Genomic DNA, 11,999 nt, shown 5'->3' on the forward strand with positions numbered 1-11,999 from the left:
TATTCTGAGCGGCTCCAGAGGCTGTCTAGGCCTCAGATATACATAAAACTCTCCGCATTGAAATTCTTACGAGTGATCTCTTGCCTCTCCTACTTTCTAGTCGTCAAGATGGATAAAGAGACGGTGACGCAGGTGGACAGCGACCGAAGGTGTGTTTCCCCATAACCACCGCCTTCACATCGCTAATCAGATTCAAGTCCAATCCATGATCCGACGCAGTATGGCGAGGAGAAGGGACATGTGGAGCAGGTTAGCCTGCAGAATAATGTGTCAGCACGGTATGTCGCGGTCTAGCCCTATACATAGCTCAGCAAACGCCTCATGGGATATAGAATCAAGAACCCCCTCGCCGATCTGACGAAAGAACGAGTGCTGGACGACGTGGAACGGTTTGCGCAAGAGCATCAACTCCAGGAAATCTTGCCAGAGCTAAAGAAGGGAGCGCTGGTGGCTCGGGATCCGGGCGAATTTGAATCTGTCCCGGGCTTGACCGATGATGAGATCAAAGTGCTCCAGGATGAGGTTCTGCACAAATGGCGCCAGCCGCGGGCTCTCTACTTTACCATCATTCTCTGCTCGATTGGGGCAGCAGTTCAGTACGTTTTTTTTCTCTTGCCGCTGACATATTTTGGTGTCTGTTATACACAAGTTCACGGCTAACATGACATAGGGGCTGGGATCAAACCGGCTCCAACGGTGCAAATCTGTCCTTCCCTGACGCTTTTGGAATCCCCGAGTCAGGCGTCCCCGACGCCATTCGCAACCAATGGCTCGTCGGTGTCATCAATGCCGGTCCCTACCTTTCGAGCGCATTCTTCAGCTGCTGGTTATCCGATCCCATGAACAGATACTTCGGCCGTCGAGGTACTATTTTCGTTGCCGCAATCTTCTGTGTCTTGTCACCGATTGGCTCGGCATGCACCCAGAATTGGCCGCAGCTCTTCATCACTCGTCTCCTGTTGGGCATTGGAATGGGCCTCAAGGCGTCGGTGGTCCCAATTTTCTGCGCCGAGAATGTTCCCGCCAATATTCGCGGTGGCCTCGTGATGTGTTGGCAATTGTGGACAGCCTTCGGGATTTTCCTCGGGTATAGTGCGAACCTGGCAGTGATGTATACGGGAGATATTGCATGGCGCCTCCAATTCGGTTCAGCCTTTATCCCGGCTGTCCCACTATTGTTCGGCGTCTACTTTTGTCCCGAGTCGCCACGCTGGTATATAAAGAAAGGCGAGATCAACAAAGCATACAAGTCACTGCAACGGCTCCGCAATAGCCCGCTCCAAGCAGCCCGCGATCTTTACTACATCTATGCGCAGATCAAGGTCGAGCAGGAATTAATCGGAACCAGCAACTACCTCCAGCGATTCACAGAGCTCTTCACAATTCCACGAGTGCGACGCGCGACCCTGGCCTCGTTTACCGTCATGCTCGCGCAGCAAATGTGTGGTATCAACATCGTGTCTTTCTACTCATCCACCATCTTCTCCAATGCAGGCGCAAGCAATCGAGACGCCCTTCTCGCCTCTTGGGGTACGGGCTTGGTGAATTTCGTCTTCGCCTTCCCCGCCGTGTGGACGATTGATACGTGGGGGCGTCGGACGCTGCTGCTCTTTACCTTCCCGCAAATGGCGTGGACGCTTCTAGCGGCGGGCTTCTGCTTCTACATTCCAGAAAGCTCGCCTGCTCACCTGGGGATTATCGCTTTTTTCGTGTTCTTGTTCGAGGCGTTTTACTCGCCCGGCGAGGGCCCTGTGCCGTTTACGTACTCTGCCGAGGTTTTCCCGCTGTCGCATCGCGGTAAGTCATTCGCCACTGAATATCATGATGAAATAGCGCTAATATTTATTTCCTTTTAGAGGTCGGCATGGCCTGGGCTGTCGCCATCTGTCTAGGATTCGCCGCGGTCCTCTCGATCACGTTCCCTCGTATGCTAATCGCAATGACCGCAACGGGTGCTTTTGGCTTCTACGCGTATGTGCCTGAAACGTCTCATTTTTGAGTATATGGATATACTAACAAATTACAGCGGTCTCAACGTCACCGCCCTGGTCATGATCTACCTATGGGTCCCCGAAACGAAGCAGCGCACGCTGGAGGAACTCGATTACATCTTTGCCGTTCCAACCCGAGTCCACATGCACTATCAAGTGTTCAAGGTGCTTCCGTGGTGGATCAACCGATACATCTTCCGCCGACATGTGGAGCTTGAGCCACTTTACAAGTTCGATCGGGTTGCTACGGAGGAGACTGCGGCTGAAGTGCGGAAGCGGAGTGTGGTTTCTGCGAATATGAAGTCGTGATGGCACTGCAACAGTGTAAGGTGGGATAATAATTTGATGCATTCTTTTCTCCTCGATGAATAAGGTGATGTTGGACTTTGGTTCCTGATTTCATGCTGTGTTAGTTTTAGTCGGGCTCTCATTGGTTATGTGTGACATACTGAGTATTGTCATCTCCACTGCTTGTCAGCATTATGGCCATTGATGACTGCAGTTTCATATTTCAGACACACTTGGAGTAATTCCCATCTTGACTCCATATGCACTTCTTTTACCTCAACCTAAGCGAGCACAGTGTCGGTTCAATTATTCCGTGTCTGGTCCTATTAAGCTGCTTTCGTGGTAGCTGGAGACAGCATGAATGTGTAGGCGAAAAGTCATATACATCGTACCCCTGTCTATACCAGTTCGATGCTGGGCTATACTGGGCAAAGCCTCGAGCTTCATGTTGAAAATTTTTGGCAGTCCGTACATGGATGCTCGCTATCCACGCAGCTTGCAAGTACCCACACCCTGTAATACCAGTCCCCGGTTTTCCAAATGCAAAGCGGTTAGCCGTGCATGCCTTTATTACGCACCATCGTATGTACCTAGAAAATGATCTCCAAAGACTAGAAGGCTCAAAAATGTGCTGCCTCGGCTTCTGTACTTTGTGTCGTCTAGCGGTGAGCAAATGATCGGCTATACGGGCCTGTGCTATAGCATCGCTTTGCGGAGACGCGAATCCTTCGCCATGCTAGCCCAGACCCGGTCGATGACCCACCTAATGTACTTTCAAGATTGGGCATGTGTCCACTCGCTCTGTTGTGGTTATTCCGTCTCCTCCAAGAGATCGATACCGACTACCTGGATGGCGACGGGGAGAGTGCATCACCAACCCAACCGCACAAACAATCAATCAATCAATCAATCAATCACCGAGATGCAGCCGGGCCGACACCAGTCAAACGAGCCCGCCTGTTTCAAATCCTTGTCCTCCACGTAACGTGCAGGCTGCCGTACGCGCCCCTCTGCCCGGTGCGACCGCAAACAAGGCAGAGCCGCGGCGCTTGGTCGAATGGCAGGGCGCCTAGCCGATCGATGGGCGGCGCCGAGTGCTTTTCGAGGGCCGCGAGAGGCTGCCGACACTGAATCTCGCCAGTCATGATCTCTAGAGCCGGTGATAGGCCGTGCCTGGGTGAGGCAGCGCCAGCGCATCCGCGCCTGCGTGGGCGGCGATGATTGGGTTTGGCGCTGCAGGTTGCAGGCTGCAGGTTGATGCCGACTTAAAACCCGTCTCACCCAATATTCCATTCTCCCCTTCTCCTCATTCTCCTGTGCGTTGCTTTGTTCGTGGTTCTGCGGTTTTCGGGCAGGAGTTGAAGTCCAATCTGAAGTTGCTGAGTCGTGCTGACATTGTTTACTGCCCTCCCGCCGTTTTTGTACTCCGCAAATCCCCCCACTTGAGCTGTCCTGTCAGCTCCACCACACAGCTCCACCATGGCCGAGCCCGCTGTCGACCAGGTCCAGCACGAGGTCGAGCCCACCGACCATGCAAATGGCTCTGCTCAGACCGTCGAGGTCGCCGTGAAGGACGCGGCGACCACCACGACCCCCGCCGATGCCGCCAAAGCAGCCTGTAAGAAGCACCCGGACACCAAATCAGACACCCAAAAACGGAAGAAACGCACCAAGAAGAAGCAGGAAGAGACCGAGTCCTCCTCGTCGTCCTCCTCATCTGCCACCAGCTCATCCTCCAGCTCCTCCGACAATTCGGACTCCGAGGGTGCCGACTCTGAATCGGACGCTAGCTCGTCCGGCGAGATCGATCGGCGTAAACGCAATCGAGTGCGCGCCAAGGCTCGCGCCAAACGAGCATTGAAGGACAAGAAGCGTAAGAAGAAGAAGCGCAATGCTCGCTCTGCTCGAAAGGGCTCGACCGACTCCGAGTCGGAGACATCTGATGATTCGGAGACCGACGACGATTCTTCAGGTGCCTCCGACGACTCGCTTGATGAAAAGGCCCTCCGCAAGTTGGTGACGCGCCTCAAGCTGAAGCGTCAGGCCAAGAAACTCCGGGACCAGACCAACGATGATCTCGGTATCAACGACTCACTGGGGGATGGCAGCCGGACAAAGCGATCCAAGAAGAAGAAACCCGCATCCAAGGTTGCCTTTAAGAGAGTCGATCAACGTGAGTTCACTTCCTTTTCTCGTACTGTAGTTCGGCTTGAAATGTAGAGTAAGATGGGGTCTTTTGCTGATACCAATGCCTCAATCCAGTGTGGGACACCACAATCCACAAGTACAAACTGACCGAGACGGTGGACGACCCCGATGCCGACGAGTGGGACCAGTACATCTTCACCGTACGCCGCAAGTTCAACTGGGAAAACAAATACCTGGAAACCGTCGTCGATATCAAGAGCAAGCACCTGCGGGATGCCCTGGCCAAGGTCATGGATGGGGTCAAGGGCGTCAGTCTGGTCCAGGAGAATGCCGTGGTGGATCCCAACATGCTCTTCCTCTATCTCGAGGAAACTCGACAATACATGAAGGATCTGAAGCGACAGTCTCGCCGGGAGAAGAAAAAGAAGGCCCGCAAGAGTGCAGCAACCAAAGCCGCTCATCTCAAAGTCCTGATCAAGTATCTGGACACGGACTATGCGGACACCAAAAAGACGCTGTACCCTTTGCTCGAAGCCAACACCATCACATTTGACCTGCTGTGGGCGCTATTCAAGCCCAACACCATCGCTTATTGTCCCACCTATGGCAACGCTGATGAGCCCCGTGCGTTCAAGATCGAATACGCCATCAAGGAGTCGTCCTTCATGAAGGGTCAGTGGTACAGCGTTGAGGGCCGATACCTCGAGTACGACGGCAAGGACTTTGGGTTTGGCACCATGTCGGCCGAGGTGGAATCGTTCAAGGGCGCCCGCAAGATCACCAGCCTGGCCTGCTACCCCCTGCAATATCACCGGGACTCCGAGGCCCTCCGAGCCCGGTTGATCGAGCGTGGCAAGCGGTTCGTCGCGCTGCGTGGCATGAACTACCGCTTCCACAAGGGCATGGCGTTTTACAAGAAGAAACGATCCTTTGTGATCAAGGTCAACATCAATGGTCGTGTCATGATCGACCCGGCCATTCACCGTCGCATCAATCCTAACTATCCCATCAGCACCGTCCGGCCTAAGGATCCGGATCTGCTCGACCCATCAGAAGCAGGGATGAGTGATGTGGAAGAGGAAGCAAGCGACGGTTGCTGCTGCGGAGGCTCCGAGTCAGATTCGGAGAATGGAGGCTGCTCGGATACTCCACGAACCGTGTACAAGGTAGTCGAGGGGGATGACGGCAATCCGCGCGTCGTGGAGGTGGAAGTGGATGAGAACGGACAGGAGATCACCAAGGAGAAAATGGACCGCATTGAAGGAGACGCCGCAAACCCCCAGGAGCGAGAGTTTACCGAGGAGGAGCTACTCATCGCCAGTCCCGTCGTCCTGGGCTTTGCTTTCAGTGAAAAGCTGTGGCTAGAGTTTACCATCTCGGGCATCAGTGATATTGAATGGGATGTCGACGCCTTCGACTCGCTCGTCCTGCCGAGCAACCAAAAGTCCATCGTTAAGGCCCTTGTCGAATCACACACTTTCCACGCTGCCGAGAACATTGACGATGTTATTCAAGGCAAGGGCAAGGGCTTGGTGGCCGTACTTCATGGTCCACCAGGCACAGGAAAGACGCTCACAGCCGAGGGCATTGCCGAGCTTCTTCGTCGACCTCTCTATATGGTGAGCGCCGGCGAGTTAGGAACCGATTCCCGCACGCTGGAAGGAGAGCTCAACAAGATCCTGGACATCGCCCACTCCTGGGGCGCTGTGCTCCTTCTCGACGAAGCCGATATTTTCCTGGAGAAGCGCACCATTCACGACATCCACCGCAATGCACTAGTCAGCATCTTCCTGCGCCTGCTAGAATACTTCCAAGGCATTCTCTTCCTCACAACGAACCGCGTGGAAACCTTCGACGACGCGTTCCAGTCGCGTATCCACGTTGCCCTGCGCTACGGCGATCTCGCCTCCAAGGCTAAGCGCAGTATCTGGAAGATGTTCCTGGAGCGTGTGCGGGCCATTGAGGGAGTCAAGGTGGCGACATTCACAGAGGATGATTATGATATGTTGTCGCGGCATACATTGAACGGACGACAGGTGAGTCCTATGACATTCCATATCTTCTCCGAAATCAAAGCAAAATATTCACTGTAGTGCAATCAGATCAAAAACTCCGTCCGCACCGCCCAGGCCCTCGCTGTCAACGAAAGCTCGCCTCTCTCGATGGATCACATCAAGCGAGTGCTCGAAGTCGCCGAGACATTTGACCAGGACCTTCGCGGTGGAACGGGATATCTCGATGCGATGCGCAGCTACACCTAGTCCTCTCACACGCCCCTCATTCACTATTTTTCTTTTGATATGTTCATTTTCCCTTGGCCACATCTACCGGTCTCTTCATCTGTTCCTCCTCTTACGTTTCTACTCCTCATTTTTCTTTGTTTTTCTCTTCTCGGATTCCTTGCTGTTTGCCTCTCGGAGTTGCGCGCTACGGAAGAAGGGAGAATGCAAGGTTCTTTCGAGGTTTTCACGAGGTAGACTCGCCGGGATCAGTCTCATCAGCAGGCATGACTTGATTTAGCTATGATCATGAATCTAAGAATTAACTGCATCTACACATTTACTGAGTAACAGATGAGATTAGACCGATGTAGATTCACGCTCTCGCTGTCGATCAAGAATACATAGGGAACCGTCGGCACGCCGGCGGACACACGGATGTTATACAGGGATTTTAGTTGCCGGGGTTGGCCTTGACGAAGTCAACACCCTTCTGGATGTTCTTCTTGAGGTCAACGAGGCAGGCATCGATGAGCTTCTGCTCGTACTCGTTGACGGGACCGATGTCGTGGATCTTCTCGGCACCGTTGGGGCCAAGTTCGACCTTGGAGGCGAAGAAGTCGATGCCCTGGCCCTTGAAGAGAGGGGACTCGACGAAGGTGGGCTCGACAACGCCCTTCTCGCCCTGGGCGGCGCGGAGGAGGGACTCGGCGAAGCGGGCACCGGCCATGGCCATGGAGAGGGTGGCGGAGCCAGCACCGTCCTTGGCCTTGACGACCTCGTCACCACCGAACTGGATGCGGTTGACGAGAGCGTCGCGGGCCTCACCGGCGATGGAGGCGTGGTTGGACTGCGACAGCAGGGGGACGATGGTGACACCGGAGTGACCACCGATGACGGTGACCTTCTCGTCGGCGGGGTTGGTGCCCTGGACCTGCGAAATGAAGCGCGAGGCACGGACGACGTCAAGGGTGGTGACACCGAACAGACGCTTGGGGTTGTAGACGCCGGCGGCCTTGTAGACCTCGGAGACGATGGGGACGGTGGAGTTGACCTGCGTACGTTAGCCATTAACATTGACATCTGATACGCAGGACGGGGATGAACATACCGGGTTGGAGATGACCAGGATGTTGGCGTTGGGGGCAGACTTAGCAGCAGCCTTGGCCAGGTCACGGACGATGGAGGCGTTGGTGTTGAACAGATCGTCACGGGTCATACCGGGCTTGCGGGGGACACCGGCGGGGATGAGGACGATCTCAGCGTCCTTGAGGCAGTCATTGAGACCAGCAGCGTCGGGGTTGTAGCCGGTGACGGTGCTGTTGGTGTTGATGTGGCTCAGGTCAGCGGCGACACCTAGGGATTGTTAGCCATGCGCGAGTCCAATTGTCATCAGCCGATAGTCACATACCGGGTCCACCACGGATATCGTAGAGGGCGAGGTCGGAGACACGGGGGTTGAGCTTCAGCAGCAGCGACAGAGGCTGGCCGATACCACCGCCAGCGCCGAGGACGGCGACCTTGGAGGCCTGGGTTAGGGATTAGCATCCATTCGAGGTGATAGAAAGGAATTGGATGGGATTACCTGGCTGGCGGAGGCCGAGAAGGCACGCTTCTGGAAGAGGTTGAAGGTCTGACGAGCAGCGAACATCTTGACTGGGACAGGTGTGTTGAGGAGAAGAAGGGGAGAAGGAAGAAGGCGGGAGAAAAGACGAGGCGGGTGGAGACGCCTGCCGACCTCCCGAGCTCGGCCGACCAGCCACGTCTAGTAAGCACCCTACAAGTACAAAGTACTGGTACTTGCATGTGCAAGGACTGCGCAATGACACGAGCAGTACTATCTGGCTACGAGATACCCTTAAATTAAGTATCGGTACATCAGCGCAAGGCAGCTCGATTGTAAATACAAGGACAGCTCCGCATTCAATATATCCATTAAGTGATACAGCCCACAAACGCCGTCGCTGATGATCAAAACGAAAGCAGACCCGAGGTACGAATAAGAAATAGCTACAAAGGTGCTGCGCACGCAATTACCGCAGGAAGTGCAGCACCAGCCAGCAGAAGAGGAAGAATACCACGACGCCGCCCCAGAAAATCCACTTGTCCTGCTTCGCCCGCCGCTCAACCATGCGGATGGTGTCTCCGCTCACGCCCAACGTATTGGCCACACTGTATAGGCGGCGTTGCGTCCCCTTCAAGATCTCTCGCTGCTCGCCCAGGTCGGTCAGGACGGCGCGACCCCGGTCCAGGAACTCGTCGAGCTGGGTATGCGTGCTGGCGAAAAAGGATTGTTCCCGCAGCGCATGCGCCTCGCGATTGTGATCTCCCGGGCCTGCGCCAAAGCTCAGTCCCGAAGAACCGTAAGAAGAGGTGGAATGCGATTGGGATGGTTGCGCGTAGGGGTTCTCGGGCGTAGCGGCATGATGTGGTCGGCGGCCGAAGAGTTCACTGCGGTTCGAGACCGATTGCTGCAAATTCATTGATAAGCAGGGCTCCAAATACCATCGGAGACCGTAGATCACGGCCATATCGAGCTTCATCAGGTTCAACATACAGCTTCTTCTCTTTCTTTGCGGAGTCGATCAAACTGCCCCCGGTAATCGGACAGCTCGTCGCGAAAGTTCTTCACCCGGTCAAAGGCCTTTTGTTGCTTTTCAGGGATCAATTCCTTCTTCGAGAGGGCAGAGTAGTCATCGACGGTCCGAGTCAACGAAGCCAGCGAAGCAGCAATCTGGCCTGCACAGACCGAGGTCAGTGATGGCCCGGTGGGATGGGATCGGTGGCTCAGGGGACCTACCTTGGAGCGCGGGTGAGGAAGTCGACGGGGACTGAGCAAAGGTATCCAGATCCCGACGGATCGCCGACGACTGCTTGAGGGCGGAGTTGAAGAGGGAATTCTGGCCGGCTGTCAGTTCTCACTCGCGTCATGGCCAAGATGCAGGTACTATCAATGATCGTGCATACCATGGCGTGAGGGTCGAGGGCTGCGGTGCCAGCGGAGGGCAAGGAGAGGTGCAGGAGTCTGAGGAGTCGGGTCCAGCACTCGGCAAACAATTCTCGAGTCGAGCAGGGCCGAGCCAGCGCAGGTTGGAGAGTCGCCACGAATCTCCGAGCTGTCAACACGCGAAGGCCAGGTGTTGATGCGGCTCACCGCCTTCGCTACGTCACCCACAGGATGCACTCCACTACTCTATTAGGGTACATCCTATACATAACTAGTTGTAAATATAGTACTAGTATTATACCCTGGGGTTAGCTGCTGGCAAGCTATCCCCGGTCTACAGAATCCTGAAAGCTACATATATCTCAACGAAACACGCTTCTCGATCGAATGATAAGAGTGGTATTGGTATCGGTATCAGGCGATAGCGGACTCCGTGCCAAGCGTGGTGCAGCACCAGTCGCAATTAGGGACAAAATCGAATCTCGAAGAGCTGAGATGGTATATGGAAACAAAGCAATCAAGCAAAAGAAACGAGCAGTCGGGCGCTTATTTAGGGGGGTACTTGTTCTGGAGGAACCACCTGGACTAGCGTTAGAAACCATGCAACTATACCACGGATGCAGACACCTGCAGCAAGACATTTATGCATAGCATGCCCTCTCCTCGGATAATAGAATACTCACTTGCTCACGAAGTAATCCACCGCACCGACGGCACCGACTGCACCAGACCACAACCCGATGAGCTCCCACGACAGCTTGCCGGCGACATGCTTGCGGTACGCACCGAAGCCCAAGCCCGCACCGGCCAGGGTCAGAAGGAAGGCATTGCCAATGTAGACGGGGTTGCCGGCGTTGGCGCGCAGGCCACTGCACTTCGCCTTACGGGCCTTGGCCTTCTTTTCATCGTGTTCGCGGGCTTTGGCCTTGTCCTTCTCCTCGGCCTCGCGCTCTAGCCGCTCGGCCTGAGTGGAGGTCTGGACATCCTGCTGCAGAAAGTTGGGGTCGACCGCCTGGACGTGGGGAGAGTCGACATCGACGAGGGAGGCGGTGCTTTCGGATTCATCCTTGTAGACGCCGCCAACATCGGGGGCGCGACTGCGTGGTATTAGTATCTGCCGTGGCGGATAGCTTTTGTCAAGCATCACTTACGCCTAGAGAGTGTGTTAGCTGATCGGTTCACATGGTGAGAGCTGTGTCGACACGGGCAGGAGCAACTTACGTCCTCGGGAGCCTGCTTGGGGCCCTTGGCAGCAGCGTCGGCATAAGACATAATGGATAGGTTCAGTTGGAAGGGATGTAAGAGATCTAGGGGGGTTAATGAGGATTCGGAGCTGCACGAGGGAGCAACGAGCGTACCGGAAGAGATGAACAGCAGGAGAAAAGTCGGAGGGGAAAGGCGTTTAAGAAGGTCAAGGGCAAGAACCAAGGAAGTCGGGTGACATCACGTCATGCATTGGATGTAGGGTGGAGACTGCGCCGCCCTCACACCACTACCCCAATCCTAAGCTACCCCCAAGGTACTAAACCACGACTTGCACTTTGCTGGGTCCTTATATTTTCTATAGGAATACTCGAAAGACGCTTCTTATAGCGCAATGAGATACGCGCAGCTTGAAGTTCGCCAAGGGGGATTATCACACCGACCCGTCCGGCTGCCAGGTAACAGCGATGCCATCACATGCGCGCCCTTCAAAAGCAAGCTACTAACTCCCAGTGTATTTGGAGTTGGACTCGCATTCTAATTGTGAACTTCGGTGATACTATACCCTTGGCGTTATTACAGTGTTCGCTAGCGAAAGATTAAGCGGCCATCCCACGCCCTACCGTCCTAAGTAATTAATGTTTAGGTTTGCGGGTACACTCAACTGCTCGCAACGAGCACTACATTGTAGTCGCACTAAGGTAATCACGTCAAGTTAGAATTGTAACATTGGTATAATTCGGAAGCTGCACTTCGGAGAAAAGAAATCATAGTGCACTGTTAGAGCGCATTTCCTTATTTCGATGTTCGATTTTCAATTGATAAGCGTTGGGGCGGGGGCGGGCATTTTTTCATGTCACAACACTGGACGAATATATATCGACTATGACAACCAACCTTAGCATGACCCATTGTGAACTCCAGTGTCGCCGCAATTGCACCTGAACCATTTTGCATCTAGAATTACGAACTTGACACCGGTGCATAATGCAACGATATGTGAGAACTGAAAAATCGTAAAAAAGTCTGGTGTCCACATGGTGAACTGACTACAATTGTTTGGCTAGCTTAGTGTTGAACATGTTGAACCCATTGCTGATACATAACAAATTATCAGAGCGCCTAGACAGTCTATCAAGACAGAAGAAATGGATTGACGTTGCTAAAATCAGACAGAAAAGGACCTATGGTGGTCTATAGGGG

General features: G+C 54.2%; 5 protein-coding genes across 5 annotated transcripts; 2 read left to right on the forward strand and 3 right to left on the reverse strand.

Annotated features, from left to right (window-relative positions):
* Positions 1–108: 108 nt before the first annotated feature.
* On the forward strand, positions 109–2,300 carry N7532_007258 (sugar porter family MFS transporter; the record flags this gene model as incomplete). Its single annotated transcript, XM_056619751.1, has 6 exons — positions 109–149; positions 198–278; positions 333–596; positions 671–1,797; positions 1,857–1,971; positions 2,027–2,300. 6 exons carry the CDS (start codon positions 109–111, stop codon positions 2,298–2,300), a joined length of 1,902 nt encoding a protein of 633 aa, XP_056473117.1.
* A 1,458-nt stretch (positions 2,301–3,758) lies between these two features.
* Positions 3,759–6,688, forward strand: N7532_007259 (ATP-binding protein; the record flags this gene model as incomplete). Its single annotated transcript, XM_056619752.1, has 3 exons — positions 3,759–4,452; positions 4,542–6,463; positions 6,521–6,688. 3 exons carry the CDS (start codon positions 3,759–3,761, stop codon positions 6,686–6,688), a joined length of 2,784 nt encoding a protein of 927 aa, XP_056473118.1.
* A 412-nt stretch (positions 6,689–7,100) lies between these two features.
* N7532_007260 (malate dehydrogenase) lies at positions 7,101–8,297 on the reverse strand (the record flags this gene model as incomplete). The annotated part of the gene is made up of 4 exons (XM_056619753.1): positions 7,101–7,700; positions 7,758–8,002; positions 8,058–8,175; positions 8,232–8,297. The coding sequence occupies 4 exons, from the start codon at positions 8,295–8,297 to the stop codon at positions 7,101–7,103; spliced, it is 1,029 nt and encodes a 342-aa protein (XP_056473119.1).
* A 382-nt stretch (positions 8,298–8,679) lies between these two features.
* N7532_007261 (golgi SNAP receptor complex member 2 family protein) lies at positions 8,680–9,577 on the reverse strand (the record flags this gene model as incomplete). Its single annotated transcript, XM_056619754.1, has 4 exons — positions 8,680–9,183; positions 9,204–9,385; positions 9,447–9,546; positions 9,569–9,577. The coding sequence occupies 4 exons, from the start codon at positions 9,575–9,577 to the stop codon at positions 8,680–8,682; spliced, it is 795 nt and encodes a 264-aa protein (XP_056473120.1).
* A 562-nt stretch (positions 9,578–10,139) lies between these two features.
* On the reverse strand, positions 10,140–10,865 carry N7532_007262 (uncharacterized protein; the record flags this gene model as incomplete). Its single annotated transcript, XM_056619755.1, has 3 exons — positions 10,140–10,173; positions 10,277–10,707; positions 10,815–10,865. The coding sequence occupies 3 exons, from the start codon at positions 10,863–10,865 to the stop codon at positions 10,140–10,142; spliced, it is 516 nt and encodes a 171-aa protein (XP_056473121.1).
* Positions 10,866–11,999: the final 1,134 nt, after the last annotated feature.

The sequence above is a fragment of the Penicillium argentinense genome (assembly GCF_028826775.1).
Source record: "Penicillium argentinense strain IBT 30761 chromosome Unknown utg000006l_segment0_segment0, whole genome shotgun sequence".
In the NCBI taxonomy this organism is placed as follows: Eukaryota; Fungi; Ascomycota; class Eurotiomycetes; order Eurotiales; family Aspergillaceae; genus Penicillium; species Penicillium argentinense.